Source organism: Oratosquilla oratoria, chromosome 24, assembly GCF_046742065.1.
Source record: "Oratosquilla oratoria isolate Oo_2021 chromosome 24, ASM4674206v1, whole genome shotgun sequence".
Taxonomy (NCBI): Eukaryota; Metazoa; Arthropoda; class Malacostraca; order Stomatopoda; family Squillidae; genus Oratosquilla; species Oratosquilla oratoria.
This window is the reverse complement of record NC_134800.1, coordinates 21,496,147-21,515,355: the sequence shown is the minus strand read 5'-3', so window position 1 is coordinate 21,515,355 and position 19,209 is coordinate 21,496,147. Positions and strand designations below refer to the sequence as shown.

The 19,209-nt window shown below is 37.7% G+C and overlaps 1 protein-coding gene across 5 annotated transcripts in view; it reads right to left on the bottom strand.

Moving 5' to 3' along the window:
* Window positions 1-3,474: 3,474 nt before the first annotated feature.
* Window positions 3,475-19,209, bottom strand: part of LOC143038524 (transmembrane channel-like protein 7) — a 97,261-nt gene continuing 81,526 nt past the window's right edge. For all 5 annotated transcript variants that reach the window (XM_076207822.1, XM_076207823.1, XM_076207824.1 and 2 more), the window contains 7 exons: window positions 17,468-17,619; window positions 16,111-16,252; window positions 14,380-14,519; window positions 13,877-14,035; window positions 12,831-13,120; window positions 9,879-10,109; window positions 3,475-9,161 (listed from right to left, as the gene is read on the bottom strand). In XM_076207822.1, coding sequence (XP_076063937.1) covers window positions 8,878-9,161; window positions 9,879-10,109; window positions 12,831-13,120; window positions 13,877-14,035; window positions 14,380-14,519; window positions 16,111-16,252; window positions 17,468-17,619 — 1,398 coding nt within the window. In that variant the 3' untranslated portion in view covers window positions 3,475-8,877. The remainder of the gene's footprint in view (window positions 9,162-9,878; window positions 10,110-12,830; window positions 13,121-13,876; window positions 14,036-14,379; window positions 14,520-16,110; window positions 16,253-17,467; window positions 17,620-19,209) is intronic.

Genomic DNA, 19,209 nt, shown 5'->3' with positions numbered 1-19,209 from the left:
GAATGGTATCGTAAATTTACTGATGAAAAGGCTGTAAGCAAAGGAATATTTTGTTATGTACAAGATGACTTTGGGGTTGATTAGTGTGTACTCTGTAGCAGGAAAAATAACTTTAAAGGATTGTTTTTCATCTTACCTTTTTCATTTTGTTATAAAATTGTATGAAAATTCATTATGAAAGAAATGCACAAGATACCAGTATGATGAGAGCAAAATGCAATTACTTGGCCCAATCTTCAAAAACATATTATGAAGTTCTATATAATGACAACTTTTTACATTTTATAATTTCTTCTAGTGCAATGAGTATACACATTATGGATAACATTTGGCAAACACTTCTATGTCTTCAGACCACGTAGAGGCAAAAATGGGTGCTTTCTGTTCATTACTACATTATGTGAAGACTTTCAAGCTTGAGCTTTTGTGAATGGTAAGCACTTTTAAGAAACTGTTGAAAAAAACATATAACACAACACCTCTTTATACTTACACACCCATACCCATTCTATGTTGACAATACAATATCACAATTTTTGAGATTCAAAAACTGCACACCTTTGTGAACCATTATTTGCTTAAATTAGCTCTACTTCAAGACACAACCAGAGTGTTATTAGACACTGTATTGAAACAAAGAAAATAAAGATATCATACTTTCATAATACAAAGTTCTCAACATGAGTGACAAGTATGCTAGAAGTAGCCATACTGACATAAAAGTATATATATGTATATATAATGAAGCTCCAATTATTTACTTATTCTGTCTAATGCCACCAGTGACACAAATAAATAATGGATTATATTTCTTACAAGGACAGTAAGGTTTATATCTTCCACTTGTTAAGGCTTGCTGAACTGGTGCTACCATCTACACATCCCTATGAGGAGTGGCTGTGAGAACTATCATGATACATTTGAGGTCACATGCAGGTGTGATTGATGTCCTGGTTTTAGGACAGATACGCTCAATACTGTAACTCATGAAATAGTTCCGAGTATGGATACAACATTCACTGCTAGCTTTAGGAAGTTGTGCATATTGTTTGTATAATGAAATAATGTGGTTATATAACTTTAAGTAATATATTCTCAACACTATTGATGAGTACTTGGATAAATACTATAGGGACTCATATGATTACTACTTGGTAATTAATTTTGGGCACAATGATACTATTCAAAGCTTCTGTGCTTAGTTCTTAGATAACTTACTGTTGGAGGATCAAGTTTAAAGACAAATGTATACTCATCAAGGAAGTGTCTCAACCCAATTTCAACTTCAACATTACCCTGTATATGGCACATCTTGTTGGTTGTTTCTGTTGGTAGCAAGATTTGTGTTTGTAATGTGTTTAGAGTAAAATAATAAATAAGAACAGGTGAAAAGATTCATGTTTTGTCTTATTTCACACAGGTGCATGCACTCTCCAACATGTATGCACTTGCCTGCACAATCACAATGGCGTACATGCATGCATGCACACAAGCACGCATGCATGCATGCACACACACACATACACACACCCACACATCATTGAGGTATCAAAGAGAAAGAATGAACCTGATTGTAGTGTTCAGGTTATTGAAGGGGACTGACAAACCTGACCAAATTATCCTAAAAATTGAGATAGGAGAGCATCACAAAGTCATGAATACAAGTTAAACAAGTCCATCTGTCTGAGGGGTGTGAAAAAGTTCATTTTTCTAGACAGATGGATAAACTCCTGAGCATAGTTCCTTTCCTGTATACTTACAGTAAGATAGACCCAATTTTGGGAGGATGAACATTTCAGGTTTGAAAATATTCTTTGAAGAATCCAGATGGAAGGAATACATAGAATCTGCCAATGTTGAGAGGAATAAAAAAAAAATTCTGTCCTTTCACAACTTGGGTGTGAATATATATATGTTGAGAAATGGTGTAAAGCCCATAAAAATTACTGGTTTAACAAAGACTGAGGAGACAGGTAGCTAAAAAACCCACAGACGAAACCTTTGAATACATGGAGAAGAGGAACCATCAGAGCCAAGGAAAAATACAATGATAATAATAATTGTGGTTTCATACATACATACATATACCAAGGCTTTTTCCCCCTTACCAGCGAGGTAGCCAAAAAGGACAAGGCATAAAATCATTCCCATCCATTCCATCCCCGAAAACACTCCACACCCCTCCACCCTCCCTCCCATCTTAGCACCTCCTAGATGACGGGTCATCCCTGCACCCTGTCTACTGCCCTGGGTCAGAAGCAGTGTCGCAGTTTCAAGTTTCAATGAATAGAAAACCTGCAGCCCCACAGTGGCTGACAATAGTCTTCAGACCATCCCATCTATCTCTCTTTGAGCAGAAAATTTGGACTGTAGTCTGCCTTGTACTGGTATGGGATTATTTCCATGTCACCAGCTGAAAGTGTCAGGAGCAAGGAAGCAGTCACTGATCATTAACTCTCCATGCATGAAATACAGTTAAGATGGTAAAAGGAGATTTTGGAATCAAGAGACAGTGTCAGCCCCTTATGTCTGCAACCTCCTAATGGAGGTGACAGGATTGACGGGTTTTGAAAATGGTCAGCTCTGCTGTCCATTTACAGAACCACCATGAACAGCCACCCATCCTGGCATAGTTGGGGGCATCCTAGTCTTGAAATGTACAGCCTAAGTTTCAAAATGTCAGAAGAATAAAAAATATAGTAAGAAATTATTACACTACAACTAGAAGAGGCAGAAAAGAAACAAGTAATCTGAAATAATTAACAACTTTCTAATCGATATTCACTGAGGAAGAGGACTTGAAGGAAGAGGAGTAACTAAAGATGTATTAAACAACACTAAAGTAGATGAGAATGAAGTGAATGAAGTTCTCTTAAACTTAGAAATAAGAAAGGCCTTGGGGCATGTGGGGATCTCACTTTGAGAACAACTGGTGAACAAGATACACCAATTGATAATCTATTTCATAGCATTTTATGTGTCTTTGTTGGAAAAGGTAGGAAGGGGTTGGCACATATATCTAACTATATTTAATGTGTATGTTTAATCATCTTCTCGGTTTCTGGACTTGTGCATTTGAAATCTGGTTTTGGAGACGTGCTTGTTGATGATGTCGCACTGCTGTTTTGGTGATACAATATTTCCTTATTTTACTCCAGCTGTTTCATGGTTAGGGGAGGGTTTAATTTTTACATTTTTAATATTTCTGCAGTACTTTGCATATGCTTGTCTTCTCATCTTTTGTTTATGTGCATTTTTTCTTGTTTCTTTTGTGATGTCATTATTTAGTTGCATCAGTTCTTTCTCTTGTCCCACAGGTTTCAGTTTGCTTCTCTCTCTCTCTCCTCCCCTCCCTCCCTCTCTCTGTCCCCATCCCTCTCTCCCCCTCTCCCTTTCTCTCTCTCTCCCTCCCTCTCTCTGTCCCCATCCCTCTCCCTTTCTCTCTCTCCCCCTCCCCCTTCCTCTCCCTCTCCCTCTTTCTCTCTTTCCCTCCCTCCATCCATCCATCCATCCCTTCCTTTCCTTCTCTCCCTCCCTCTCTCTCTTTTGAGGATGGTTACCTCTGGTGTATAAAGGGAGTTGTATTTTTTCCTCTATCCTCATCAGATGTGTCTCTTGCTAGCCTTCTGTATGGTTACTGTGATCTCTATGAAGAGAAACTAAGCAATAACAAGTCTCTTAGTTCCTTTCTATTTACTCTGTATATTCTTGCCTGTCTGCTTTCTTGTAGTTTAAGAATGTTTTCTTGTAAGTTTTATTTTTCCTTCAAGTTCTACAATGCTCTTTACTGGAAAATGGTCTGAGGGAAGCTCATGTATGGTTTCCCATATTGTTTGCCTTCAGAGAAACAGTGAGCAAATTGTTAGATCTTGTTGGTTGTGTTGGGAAGGTTGTCTGAAGAGGTGTTTGCTAAAGTTTATGTTGGCGAGTTGCTCTAGCATTTTCTTTCCTCTGGTTTGTGGTTTGTGTGTTGAGCCTAATCAGGTGCTGAGTTTTCATGTCATGTGCCTATATATGGTTTCTTAATGTTGAGGTGTTGGAGCTGATGGTGTACAGTGGGGAGGTTCTGATTAACATCATCATGATATACAGGTATTTGTGATGCAAGTTATTTCTGTTAATTGTGTTTGGATTGTGATTATTTCTATTGTGGTGTCTGTTAGTGATTATTAACTTTCATTTGTTTTATTTGAGAAAGGTATCCTGCTGTGTATGTGTTCCTTTTGTGTTGCCTTTCTCAACCCTAGCGTACTTTGTGAATTTAAATAGTATGGGTTGCGGTGTTAGTTTTGTATCTTATATTAGTGCTATGCATATGTTCCATTTCTGTAGGAATCAAAGAATTTCCATATGTTTATGATGTCACTGACATCTATCTGTAATATGTTTAAAGTATGCCCTGACTGGCTACCTTCCTTATAAGGAGAAAGAGGCCCTTGGTATATAAATTAATTAAAGCATGCTTTGTGCTGATATATCTTAGGAATGTGTGTAGATATGTGAAGGCTACATCTCTATTTCTTTATATACTGATTTGTATTTAAGCGCAGTGTATATGTGTAATACAGGTTGTATTGAATAGATGTGTGCAAGAGATTTATGGGTTTTGTGCAAATGGGACATGGGTTTGGGCCAGTGTCATAGAACACAGAACAACCATGTATCAGTGATCAGACAATTAAACAATGAAGTCCCACAAGGAGCAATAATAGCATCAAAAGAGGCAATCTAATAGCAGTGTTTAGAGCCATGAAAGATGTGGATATCATTGATGAAGATAGCCTCTTAAAGTGGAAACAAAGGAAAACCAAAAGCCATGAGATGAAATTAAAAACAGACTACATGTTTAAAGGATATTAAAAAATAAGTCCTACAGGATTATTGATTCATGGAACAGTTTGGATGAAGAAATGGTACTGTCAAATAAGATGGGACAATTTAAGGCCAGAATTGATCAATGGAAATGCTAGAAGAAAGCAGGAAGGTATGATCAGCCTGTTTAAGTATGTTCTAAGGAGATCTCAAACACAAATAAAAATGTAAAGACATTAGCAGGTTGATATAAGCAAAAGTGTAAGAAGCACAGTTTCCAAGAATAGATGGATAGAATAAGCTGCCACTCAAGGTTCACTAAGTGGAAAACAGACATCCCCTCTACAGGTGACAATGGTCCTCGGGCCTCTCCACAGATGCCTATAAGAAGAAATTTGGGATTGTTGTCGGTGTTGTATTGATGTGGGACTGTCTATGTCACCAGATGAAAGTGGTAGGAGAAAGGAAGCAGTCACCAGTTTTCAGCTCTCCACATGTGAAAAGGTGTGGGAAATGTAGTATCAGTTGATAGAGAGACCTTGGGCATTGTTCAAAGATTGTCACCCTGATGGAGGTGAGGGGGTTAAGTTTTGAAAATAGGCAGCTTCACTGTCCATCTCAAAGGAACAACACATGCAGGTACTTGTCACTGGTCACACCATAAAGACCTAAACCATAAAGGATCTCAAGAAGAGATCAATTAATCCATTGTCCCTGGTCTTTTTTGCAGAAGACCTGCAGCCTCCAGAAGAGGTATGATTACTAAGAGGAATGGATAGAAGAGAAAAAAATGGAGAGAAAAAGCATAGAAGGAAGAGTCAAGAGGGACAAGGATTGGGAAAACCACAAACATAGGAAAATGAGACTGGAAATAATACATATATACATCAACATAAAAATGAACACACTATACTGTACATGACTGAGATTAACCTGAGCACTCATAAGGTTAATAATTATATCTGTTGTTTTGAGTTTTGATGAATGGAAACCTACATCCCCAATGGATGGCAACAGTTCTTAAGACCTTCCCATTTGATTTTCCTGGGAAGAAATGTTGGATTGTTGTCTGTGCTGTATCAGTGTAGGAATATTTTGTTGTCACTGGCTTATAATAGGAGGGGAGCAGTCTTTGGTCTTCTAATATGTGAAAAAATGGAGGAAATACATTCAAAGTTGATAGAGAAAGATCATGAACCTGCCCTAGACACCAAGTGTCAATCCCTCACGACTGTACAGGAAGAGAGGGTATTGACGGGTTTTGAAGATATACAGCAGGGGAGCGGAGTGTGATGGGGATAGAATGGGTGGGAGCGGTTTTATGCCTTTGTTTTTTGGCTACCTTCCTTGTAAGGGGGAAAAAAAGCCTTTGGTATATGTATGTATTAAGACATGATGAAAAAAAAAATGATCTCATCCACCCCAGACTACAATATGCAGTATTGGTGTGGTCTCCTGAGGAAGCAAGATATAAGAAAAATGGAGGGTAGTGGCAACCAAAATCATTCTTAACCTGACTAACAAAATGTATAAGGAAACACTAAATAAACTGTGATTTCTCACACTAGGAGAGGTAAGAGAAACATGATGACTATTGTCTTGAGAACCATGAAGTGTGGGAAAAAAAGATACAGAATCTATTAGTCTGGAATGAAAATTTATGGACAAGACAAAACAATTGAAAATATGGAATGTTTGAAAAAATATTAAGAAATACAATTTTCACCAAAGATACATTGATATGTGAAATAAATCTGAAAACAATCCCAGCAAACAACATAAACAAAGAGGAGTTGAGACATGGACATGACCCCCCCATGAGCATAGCTCCAATCCTGTATATTACCATTAGGTAAACACAATTATGCAATTATGTAAATACTCCATAGAAGTACAGACCAAGTACCATGAGACTGATTTCAGTCCAATAAATATGAGAACATACGAACACACAGGCAAGTACAAACATGGATCACCCATATATACACATCAAAATGCATACACAAACTCAGAAACATACATATGTTAACATATATTGCTTTATTTATGACTTTCATGGGAGTAAGTTGCAAGACAAGTTTGGCACACATTATAACTCATTTCTTCTCCATAAATAGGCTGTACAGTGTCCATTTATAGCAATATCTATACACTTGTCTAAGTTTCATGTTTATAAATAGTCAAGATACTATGTATCAAAATATCTAGAATATACATTCTGAAATAAATCAAAGATACAGGCTTCTTGGCAGTGACTTTGGGATTTGGAAAGAAATGGAGGACACTTGAGAGATATGGAGAAGTTCTCCAATTACTTAAAGATAATTAAGGGGAACAGTAATAAAACTGTCACAACACAAAATTAATACCAATATGAACACGAAAATTACAACTAAACCTTGCCAGAATAGGCTTGTGGAAAGACCAGCTTTTCTTATGTTACGTAATTATAAAAGAACTGAGGTAGAAGAGTAAATTCAATATATTAAAACAAAATTGGTAAACAAATACCATTCACATATGATTACAATAAATATGTCCAGGAGTGGCCACCAAGCTTTCACTGAGATCCCTTGATGAAAAAACCAGTGTCCCTATGGTCCATACACGTCTTTTACAAACATTATACACTCGATACTTTTTTCCAAGTCTTTGACGACGTAACCTCAGAACTACTGCATATATTTGGAAACAATAACAAAATGTAGAATGAGCAAATTAAAGGTCATAAAAATTATGACAGTGAACAAAGGTTACCTATCTAAATTATAAAATAAATAACAAGTATTGAGTTAGAAAGCAGTGCATAAGTTACAGGAGTAAATACAGCATTTTCAGCTAATGCAATATTTCCGATATGAATTCTGAAATGTGACTTTGTCTGTATGACCAGCAATTTCTGGAGTACACTTTTTTTTTATACAAAAAGTCTCCTCGGCAAAGATAACGTCTAAAGCATTCAGTTTCCGTTACAATCCTAGCTGTTACTCTAGGTGAGGCACAATTTGCAAGAATTCTAATGAGCAAAGCCTCTGCCAATTCCCAAACTTGGTCAAAAGTATATACACTTTCACCCTCTGCATTCTGACTAGAGATGGGTAACTGAATCATACTAACATTATTGTTTTTAGTTGAAAGAAGAAGAAGAAGAAGAAGAAGAAAAAAATTGGACCTCCTGAATTGAGCCTTATTATTAGCCAAATAATGCTAATACTTTCTTAGCTGAGTATTTCCTAAACAATTTTCTCATATATTACCGATATGCATTAGTATTATTTATTCTAAATAGCACCCCAAATTTTCCACTGCCAATTTGGAGATAATTACATCATCATATCTTGATCTGGCAGATCTAAAATGCTGAACATAACCCTATCAGTCCTTATTATTTCAGCACTGGAGCCTTTTCCATGCACAGGTGTAAATGTAATAGTAATTACTATGCATTATATACATATATATTATCTCAGTATCTATTTAAAAGAATGAACTAACAAGATTCAAAAAAGTTTTTTTTCTAAATGTGATCAATTATTAAGAGCATAATGTAAAATGAAGAGGGAAAGTGTAGAATTATAATTATTGTCTTCACATACAACTCCTTCTCCCTATTCTAACCAGTGAGCTTTTGTACAAAAAGAGGATTCAAAACAACTTTTTCAAATGCCCTGAAAAAAGCATATTCCTATAGTACAAACTTGTAATCAAGCTTTATACATGGAATGAACATGAATTGCCTATGTAAATTTTGAATCTTTTGTTTGAAAAATAGTCTGGTATCTCTTACAAAACTAACAAGATTCCACTGGCACAATTGTGTTGCAGAATATGCCATTACTAAATACACATAGGTTTTATAATTTACCTTAAATGTAGAGAGGCATTAAACACAAGTGATGGGAATGGCTCCATGTTGATATACTACATGAATAACATCTTTGGCTTGATTCCTGTACAATAAAATCAACAACCTTATTCATAAACCTATTCAAGGGCTGAAAGAAACATCAACAGTTCATCTGACCTTGAAACCCCTTCCTGTATAGACAGGAGGGAAGCTTAGCATTATGCTTCAAGAGTTTGGTCGTTGCTGAAATTCGCATCTGTTTCATCTCTGGCCTGTGTTTCTTCCTCTGATTTCTTCATCATTTGGGCCAATCTTGTTAGGAGGAATTGTTTGTCGTGCCCCTCCAAGACCAGCTGGTTCTTGAGAAGCTCTACCATGTGCTTATTAGCTGCAGCAACAGCATAGTAATAATACCAAGCAAGGATGAGCAAGATGATGGCTGGCACAGCAAACCCAGCAGTGCCCATGAAGAACAAAATACTCTGCAGCCATTTGGGTGATTCTGTCGACATCAAAATTTACATGAAGGATTAATATGTCACCTAACCATTTCTTTCTGCATCAACTAAAATTATGAACCACAATAATTCTGCATAATTTACATGGCATATTATTATTATTCCATATTATGGAAGAATCTACTATGCAACACACTAAAATATCAGTCAAGATTTCGCTAACCCCTTCTTTACATAATTCACATATTCACAAGCATAATAAATATCTTCTGTTTTTTTTCCAGTTAAGGCAATCTCCCCAAACAAGTAAGGGTCTTCCCACCATATTCTCATCAAGGACGACTATTTTATGTAGCCTCCAAGAGGAGGAAGAGGAGGAGGAGGAGGAGGAGGAGGAGGAGGAGGAGGAGGAGGAGGAGGAGGGAGGAGGAGGAGGAGAAAGAGGAGGAGGAAGAGGAGGAGGAAGAGGAGGAGGAGGAGGAGGAGGAGGAGGAGGAGGAGGAGGAGGAGGAGGAGGAGGAGGAGGAGGAGGAGGAGGAGGAGGAGGAGGAGGAGGAGAAGGAGGAGGAGGAGGAGGAGAAGGAGGAGGAGGAGGAAGAAATCTTAAATTTTTTTGTTTTGACAAATAGGGTTATCCCCATTGCTACTTGAGCAACACACATCTGAATAATATCATCTACTATTTACTGTACTTAAAACATATAACTCTACCCCTTGTCTAGGTTAAACTTTCTTCTGGCAACAATATCACTCATATTTACCTGAGATAACAACCACCATCTCACTCCAAACTGTTGTCAACTCCTTGAAGGGTCCACATGATACAGATGGTTTGATCTCCGCAATAGAGAAGCCAACAGGAAATATTGTGACAATGAATGAGAGCAAAAGAATAGTAATGAATAGAGCATTAGATCGTGATGTGCGGTACAGCTGAGAAGACTGGCTACTATTGTACTTGCAGTCAAAATATTTGATGTAAAACACCAGCACTGAAAGAAAGAAAACCCAGTATTACTAATCTTTCAATCTTTAACAGCATATTATATATAATAAAATGTATAATAATTAATAATAACAAATGCGAGTGATTAATCTTGTCTTTGGTATTATTTCTGAAAACAGTAAAAGATCACATTTCTCTCAACAGCAGAGATGGTTGATACGTTTCTTTTTTTGTATCTTTTTTTTATTAATATCATTCCTAGTATATTGATCTTCATTTTATGGAACACAGAATTGAAATACAAAGGAGGCGAAGAGGAAATCTCAACATTTTTTATATGAAGTGTTTGAGAAATATTATAATCAGCAGGTGTTACAAGAATGAATAGTGAGAAATATGAAGGTAAGGCAAAGAATGGAAACAGAAAGAACAGCTGAGTAGTGTACATAACAGAGTATTAAGATGGTCTGGGCATGTGAAAAGAATGAGGAAAGACTAGCTAAATGATTGTGGAAAGTATGAGTAGATGGAGTGAAACTGAGAGGGAAACTAAGAATGAGATGGATGTACGGATGAAGGGAACTTTGGATGTAAGAGGGGGAGAAGAGAGTCCAAAAGACTGAAGTGAATGATGGGATTATGTGAATGGATATGAGAACTATGCAGCACAAAGTGGTAGAAGACCAACACCAACTGTCAAGCCCAAATGTGGAAGCAATGTGCCTCACTACATTACTGCACTGAACGGTGTGGTGTGGAAATGGTGTTTAAACAAAGGTTTTTTATGAGAGAGAGAGATAGAGAGAGAGAGAGGGAAAGACAGTGAGAGAGTGACAGGGAAACAGAGAGGGAAAGAGAGAGAGTGAGAGGGAAAGAGAGAGTGAGAGGGAAAGAGAGAGAGAGTGAGAGGGAAAGAGAGAGTGAGAGGGAAAGAGAGAGTGAGAGGGAAAGAGAGAGAGTGAGAGGGAAAGAGAGAGAGAGTGAGAGGGAAAGAGAGAGTGAGAGGGAAAGAGAGAGTGAGAGGGAAAGAGAGAGAGTGTGAGGGAAAGAGAGAGAGTGTGAGGGAAAGAGAGAGAGAGTGAGAGAAAAGGAGAGAGAGTGAGAGAGAAGGAGAGAGTGAGAGAGTGAGAGAGAAGGAGAGACTGAGAGAGAAGGAGAGAGTGAGAGAGGAGAGAGTGAGAGAGAGAGAGAGAGAGAGAGAGAGAGAGAGAGAGAGAGAGAGAGAGAGAGAGAGAGAGAGAGAGAGAGAGAGAGAGAGAGAGAGAGTGGGAGAGAGAGAGTGGGAGAGAGAGAGAGAGAGAGAGAGAGAGAGAGAGAGAGAGAGAGAGAGAGAGAGAGAGAGAGAGAGAGAGTGAGAGAGAGAGAGAGAGAGTGAGAGAGAGTGAGAGAGTGGGAGAGAGTGAGAGAAACAGTGAGAGAGAAGGAGAGAGAGAGTGAGAGAGAAGGAGAGAGAGTGAGAGAGAAGGAGAAAGTTACAAAGAGTTACAAACAATCAGCACCTCAAAAGGTTTTACAACCCATACTGAGGAGGCACCATTAAAAGGTTACTGATGATTCACACAAGTACTTACACTAATCTTTGTAGCACCTAGTCTAATCAACTTTTGAACTGCTCAACAGAGGAACTGTTTACCACGTCCTTTGACAGTCTGTTCCAAGTGTTGCAGACTTTATTGGTAAAAAGGTCACCCACCTTGTCACAAGAGTAACAAGGGGGACTGAGCTCAATCCCCTTTGTTACTCTTGTGATAAGGTTGGTGACTTTTCTACCTATAAAATCTCCAACACTTGGAACAGATTTCCAAAGAATGTGGTAAACAGTTCCTCTGTTGAGCAACTCCCTAAAATACTCTGTCCATCTTCCTCTTACTGCCATCTCTTCCATTATCATGTTTCCATTTGCACCTTTTACCTTTTCTTCTCTACTTGATTCAATTCACTTGAATCAGTACAGAGAAGAATGACCAAAATGATACATGGACTCAGAAATTTGCCTTACGAAGAGAGGCTTAGGAATCTTAACTTACACTCTCTGGAAAGATGCAGAGTGGGGGGTGATCTCATGGAGGTGTACAAGTGGATCAAAGGCTTTAACAAGGGTGATGGAAACAAGGTAATCATATTAAGACAATAGGGCAGGACTCACAGTAATAGATTTAAAATGGACAAATTTAGAATTAAGGAAATAGGCATGAATTAGTTTACTAATAGGGTGGTCAACGAATGGAATAGACTTAGTAACCATGTAGTGAGTGCTGAAACTGTCAGTTGTTTTAAGAAACGGTTAGACAACTTTATGGATGGGGATGACAGGTGGTGATGGATATGGAGCTGTCTAGTGTAGGCCTTATGGTCTCTTGCAGTCTCCTTCATTCTTATGTTCTTATGATTCACCTCCCCTTCCTCTCTTAATTTCCTTCCAAAACATCTTTTTTTTTCTTTCATAGTTTTCTGACATACTCTTACCCCATTTCACATCTGCTCTCCCTTTTGTTTCCTTTATCTTATGCTTTACTTCTCTCTTTTCTTTGTACCACTCATGATTCTCTCATCCTATTTAGCAACCAAAGTGTGAATGCTTATTTCTTTTCTTCTACAACCTTCTTTGCTTCATCATTCCACCACTCGCTACCCTTCCTTCTATTTCCTCGTCCTCCTTGTTCCACACACCATCTTTGTACACCTTATAAATGTACGTATGTATGTATATATACTTTAATAATCTATGTCTTAGTTACATGAGCTATTAGTGCATTAAATAACATACCTAGTTTGACACAAGTGATGGCTGGCAGGAGTGGAGAGAAGAAGATTCCAAGCCAACATAATGTTTGGCCATATACAATGTCCAAGACATGTTTTGGAATCTCAAATTCAATATCCCCAATCACTGAACCTATCCGACTACCTCGCATTATTTTTTGACCAATGCATCTGCGAGGGAAGTTGACAAAGAAAGTGGTGAGGAACATGACGACCAGATCTAAGATCGCTAACTTGTACAATTGTTGACCCACATAGGTCTCCCAACAAGGGGGTTCATTTTCACAACTGGATCTGAAAAAAAAAAAGATAAAATTGAAATAAAATATGACAAGATACGCCTGAAACAACATTTACCAAGAATAATATGACACATCTGAGTAACTACATTACTATATATAATCATAAAACAAGATCTTCACATGGGTATATTTTTTAAAGGTTCATATAAATGTTTACTGAAGACATACGAAATGGCATATTTTGTCTATGGTTATAATTTAATTAACTATTTTATACATAGTACATATTGAGGCCTGACACACACTACAATGAACAGCTCCTTTGGTGGGAACCCTCGAGCCAATGGAGTATTTTCTGTCACAAAGATGTACCCCACCATCCTCCAGATATTACATGGCATGTCTGAGAGGATGCATAGAAGGCTTTAGTGTATGGGTAGAGAGTGCATACTATAGGAGGATGTTTATCAAAGGGGTGCCACATAAATGATTAAATCTAGTTATTCAATCTGCAAATATTATTAAACTGGTTTTAATTGTGTATAAAGTGGGTTTGTGCTTTTGATGGTATCCCCATTTATAAGGAGGACTGGGTCATTATATATACTTATGATACAGAAGGTTCAAGGCTTTGGTTACAGAGCAATTTCCTTCAGCTCTATCCAGCCCCATAACCCACATCACAGGGAAGGTAGCTGAAGACTGTTCCATCAGAAAGAAAGCTATAATGAAGTGAAATTAAAGAAATGAACCTGGACAGTTTAATATTCATGCTCTTATCCACAACAGAACTATGAAAACTCCTTACTGTCTGCATTCATCATCAGTGCGTAGAGGACAGGCATAGATGCGTTGATAAATAGAAACGAGGAGCACAACAAGTGATGCAAGACGAAGAAAGACTGTGCGCACCAGAGTTATACTAAGGATGAAATTTGGGGTGTAGCGCTCATACTGCACTAAGGCCCTGGAAAAGATAAAAGAAAAAAAAAAAAGAGGCAAAATGAGAACTTATATATTAGACATGTTAAATGAATACTGTGGCTTTAACATAAGTGAAAATTGTGAGAATTTCTTATGCCATAAATGAGTATGATGTGACATGGAAAATAAAACATACAGAAAAGCTCAAAATATGTATACATGGTATATATTCTATATACAGGACAAATATTAAAAAAACAATATTGATAATGAATTTATTCTATTCTAAACCCTCTGATGGCAAAAAAAAAAAAAAAAATCCAACAATGAAATTAATACATATAATACCGGATACTAAAATGAAATTAGTGTTTTCATTCAACTTACTTGAGCATGAAAGGTACAACAATATTAAGTGTGACAATGGTGGCAGATGGCATATATTCATAGATGAGATCTTCCAGCCATGGTGCTGCGCTTCCTTCTTCCTCCAACAATTCTTCTTCATGCTTTAATGCTCCATGGCTCTAAAAGATATTGTATAAGTAATCTATCAGTTTTTAACTCTGGTGCAAGAGTTTGATATTTTTCACTGATATTACTACAAGTGGAAGATTAAATTCAATCCAAAGAAATACAAAATCTTAAGCATGGTCCACAGCTAAAGGAGTGAATTATAAAATAGGAGATGATATAATAAAAAAAACAAAGGGAAAAAAGGATTTAAGAATAATAACAAGTGAGGAGAGACTGGATAAACTGGGAACATCCACAACAGAGGAGCTACGAGCAGTGATATGACAGTAATATTTAGAACAGAGAAAGGAATATAAAAATGGAGACAGATGATCTGTTAATACGAGCTGAAAGAACAAGGGGTTACAGCAAAGAAATTGAAGAAGACAGACTGCTTAAACAATGTCATTAGGACTTTTCCCCTCTATATAGGTGGGCGGAGGGTAAACTGCTTCTGGCTGCTGGGCCCTGTTGTGGAAGTGCTATGTTTTTCATTGGTTTTGACCCAATATTATGATGGGGTACATCCACCTTACACTCATTCAAGATTCATTTGTCCTAATGGATGAAGGGGACATCCCTGTGCCCCATCAAAATGTTGGGTCAAAACACAATCATTCCCTCATACAACCTTTTCCTTGCATCCATCGCCAGATACCTATTTCTCCTAACACTTCATTTCCCCCTAGACATTTACTTGCTTCATCACCTCCTCTCCTCCATTCCCTGCCACACGTGAACCCAAATATTTATAGCTTTCCATTTCCTCTAGGTTCTCACCCTTTAAACTCACTTCCAACCCACACCTATTAATTATCGCTCCTTGTACATTTCATTTCCTTACTTTTGCCCACATTTACTTTCAGTCATCTGTGAATAATGCCTGACTCATCTCCCATTACCCTCCATTGTTACTCACTAACTCCAAATCCCTACTGCACCTTTGTACTCACCTCCCTCATCATCCCATCCAAGTGAATATTGAACAACCATGTTGACATTGCACAACCCTGGTTCAGGTCCATCTTCACCACCAAACACTCATTCTCCCCATTCTCGACCCTCACACAAGGTCTACCATTCATGTAAAAACATTTGACTACTGGGAATACACTCCACAAGGCCTCTCTATCAACTTCACCCTTTATCAACACACTTTTCACATATCTTACTCTAAAAATCTGGACTACACTTTCTCTTCTCCTAAACCCAAACTGCTCTTACCCATTAACTCCTGTACCATTTCTAATCCTCTCAGTTAACACCCTCCCATATGCCTTACTGACTATATTTTTAACATCGATCCCTCTTAATTCTAAAACTTCATATTTATCCCATTTTCCTTTGTATGGCAGAACTATACATGCACTCCCCAATCCAATGGAATACTTCCTGTAGGTACACATGAAACAATCTCATATGCCATTCCACTATAGATATTCCTCCCTTTGTTAGACACTCCATATGAGTACCGTCTAACCCAGGTGCTCTACCAGTTTTCATCTCTCTCAATGCTATTTGTATCTCTTCTTGCAACAGAAGTATTGCAATAACTTAATGTCTAGAGAAAATTAAAGGATTTTACAAAACATATTCACTTACTATGGTGGCCAATTCTGGAGCTGGGATGGGCCTGAGTGAAGTGAGGGCATGAGATGTACTAAAGTAAATGAGAGCAAAGGACCCAAAAAGAATCAGAAACACAATTAAGTTGATCACCAGCCTCATGAAATATAACCAGCACCTGCAATCACAAAAGGAAAACACGAGATTGTAAACTTGAACAAAATAAGGATTTTATATACATACATACATACATATACCAAAGGCTCCTTCTCCCTTACACAGGGGGTGGCCAAAAAGAAAAAAGCATAGAAATCACTCCCACCCATTTCATTTCCCATATATTCCACTCTCCTCCACCCTCCTCCCTCCCTCCTATCTTGGCACCTCCTGGATGACGGATCATCCCTGCATCCTGTCCACTGCCAAAGGGCCTTTCTCCTTTTATATTGAGAGAGCCCAAGTTAAAGCATGTCATTTCACATAGGTTGAGTAAATAACTAACCTTGTTGGGATTCAAACCAGGGACTGTAGGTTTACAAGCAGTGGTGGAATTCAGCCAGTTCTAACCAGTTCATATGAACTTGTTCTTGGAATTTCACAAGCTCCACAAACCAGTTATCAAAAATTGGTTTATACGGGCTATAATACAGCTTAAGTGATATCTGCATGTTCCTGGCCTAGTGAAAGAACCTGTTGTTCAATTTTTTTAATCCCACCACTGGTTACAAGTATACCATGAAACAGCTCAGCTAGGGATGTCACTTCAGAAGATGGGTCTCAGTCTGTGACCACTTCCCCCTCCAAGCACAACTCAAAGCAGCTAACCTTATGTATGTTCCATTTCATTATATCCAAGATTGTCATCTGACAAATACTTACTCATTTCAGGCAGGTTCAAATCCCAGCTGGGTTAGACATTTATTCAATCTTATGACATGTGCATTGTGCATGCCTCTCCCTATGCAGTGCAGCATACTGACCATGACAAGTTTATATGAGCCATATTCATTGTATAACATCTGTGTCATATTAGTTCATAACCTAACCTTTGGTTGCTTTGAACCCTCCAAGTGTCATAAACACAATATATAAAAAGATAGACTTCCTATACATGAATATACAGTAAAAGTAAAAAAAAAAAAATCCAGACTATTATTTTCCATTTTCTCTTACATTTAACTTAATATTTTCTTTCCTTTATTTTTTCTTTATTCTATTCTATTTTCATTTATTATTATTATTATCTCCATTCTCTTCCTTACCTTTGAATTTGAATGCTGGCAAAAACAAGGTCCAGATTATCCCAAAATCTGAACTATCAATATCTGGATTTTTTTGTTTTTACTGTATTATTATAATAATTCACATGTTCATAAATATTCACAAATCTTACCTTTCTTTTTTTGTTCTCTGTTCTTTTTCTTCTTTATGTCTAACAGCTTCTATGTGATTATACAGTTCATTGTATATAGCTTTTTTCTTGAATGTTGCTGCTCTATTATTCTCTATACAATAATCCCAACCTCCAAAAATTAGGTTGCAATACTGCAAAGAAATAAAAGTACAACATGTAAACAAATTCTTAAAAGAAATATATCTACACTAATTTTGTGTGTGTGGGGAGGGGAAGGAATGATGAAAAAGGGGAAAAGCTAATTGTTATGCATCCATGCATGTATATATGGTTCCATTCTTGGGCCACTTCTATTCACTTCTATTCATATATGTATACATGTAACTTGAGATCAGTAATGGGTGCCTGCATATGACACTCCTGGGGGATAAAAATCATAGAAATCTCTCCCTGCTCCCAGTTTCACAGCCCATCAACATCCTCATCTCTGCAACCTTAAGTAACTGACAGTTTCTGGACTGGGCCCTATTTACCTCTTTTATCAACATTGTACTTTTTCCTTCTTTCTACAGAAAAGGAAGCCAACAGCTGGAAAATGCTCCCCTTCTACTGCTATCATAAGCCAGTGACACAAAAAACAGTTTGCTAATACAACACAACAGTCCAATGTTTCTTCCCTCAGGGTTTTAAGGGAGAGGGCCAAGAACAATTGCTCACCACTGTAGATCTGCAGGTTTCTAGTCAGTGAAATAAGACAGATATTGTATGCTTTTCCTACATATACATCAAGTATGATACATACAACAGTCATGCCCTAATGAATCTGCATATACATCAAGTATGATACATGCAACAGTCATGCCCTAATGAATACTAAGGATAAGACAGGCTCATATCAGTACAAAATATAAGGACACTAAAGACACTATTTTTCAACTTCATGTAGGAACTGACTGTTTCCTCAGTATGTATGTATGTATGTATGTATGTATGTATGTATGTATGTATGTATGTATGTATGTATGTATGTATGTATGCAAGTATGTATGTATGTATGTATGTATGTATGTACGTATGTATATATGTATGTATGTGTGTGTGTGTGTGTGTGTGTGTGTATGTATGCACATACATTATATATCTATACCAAGGGCTTATTCCCCCTTACCAGGGAGGTAGCCAAAGTCAAAAGGCATATACCCACTTCCACCCATTTCATTCCCACCCATTCCACTCCCATCCACCACCCTTTCCTCCCTCTCATCTTAGCTCATCCCTGTCATCCCTGTATCCCACCCACTGCCCTGGGTCAGAAATAATGCAGCAAGACACAGTACATCCACAGTGAGGCTGCTTCACACACTAAAAAAAAACACCTTCCTACCACAAGCATACTCTATTATTACATGAAATCCTTCTACATATCTATATAGTCATGCATGGGTGAAGATGGACCATGCCTGTGAGGTAGAAGAGAACACATCAACAGTCCTAGGATCTCCCCTAATATTCTTCACTAAGGTGGGGGCTGTCCAGAGAACAGTGCTGCAATTATTTCAGAAAACTGGATTATCTGAATCAATCAATCAATCCATTGCCTCAGGTCTCTCTTGCCATAGACCCACAGCTCCCAGGTAACTGACAATGGATACCAGGTGGATCCATAGGTCACTCAGATGACTGAATGTGATACCAAATTACTGGACTTCTGGTGTAATGCACATATATGCCAAAAGGCCCTGTGTTGTGAGGACAATTTAAACAAAATTGCTAAAAAAAAT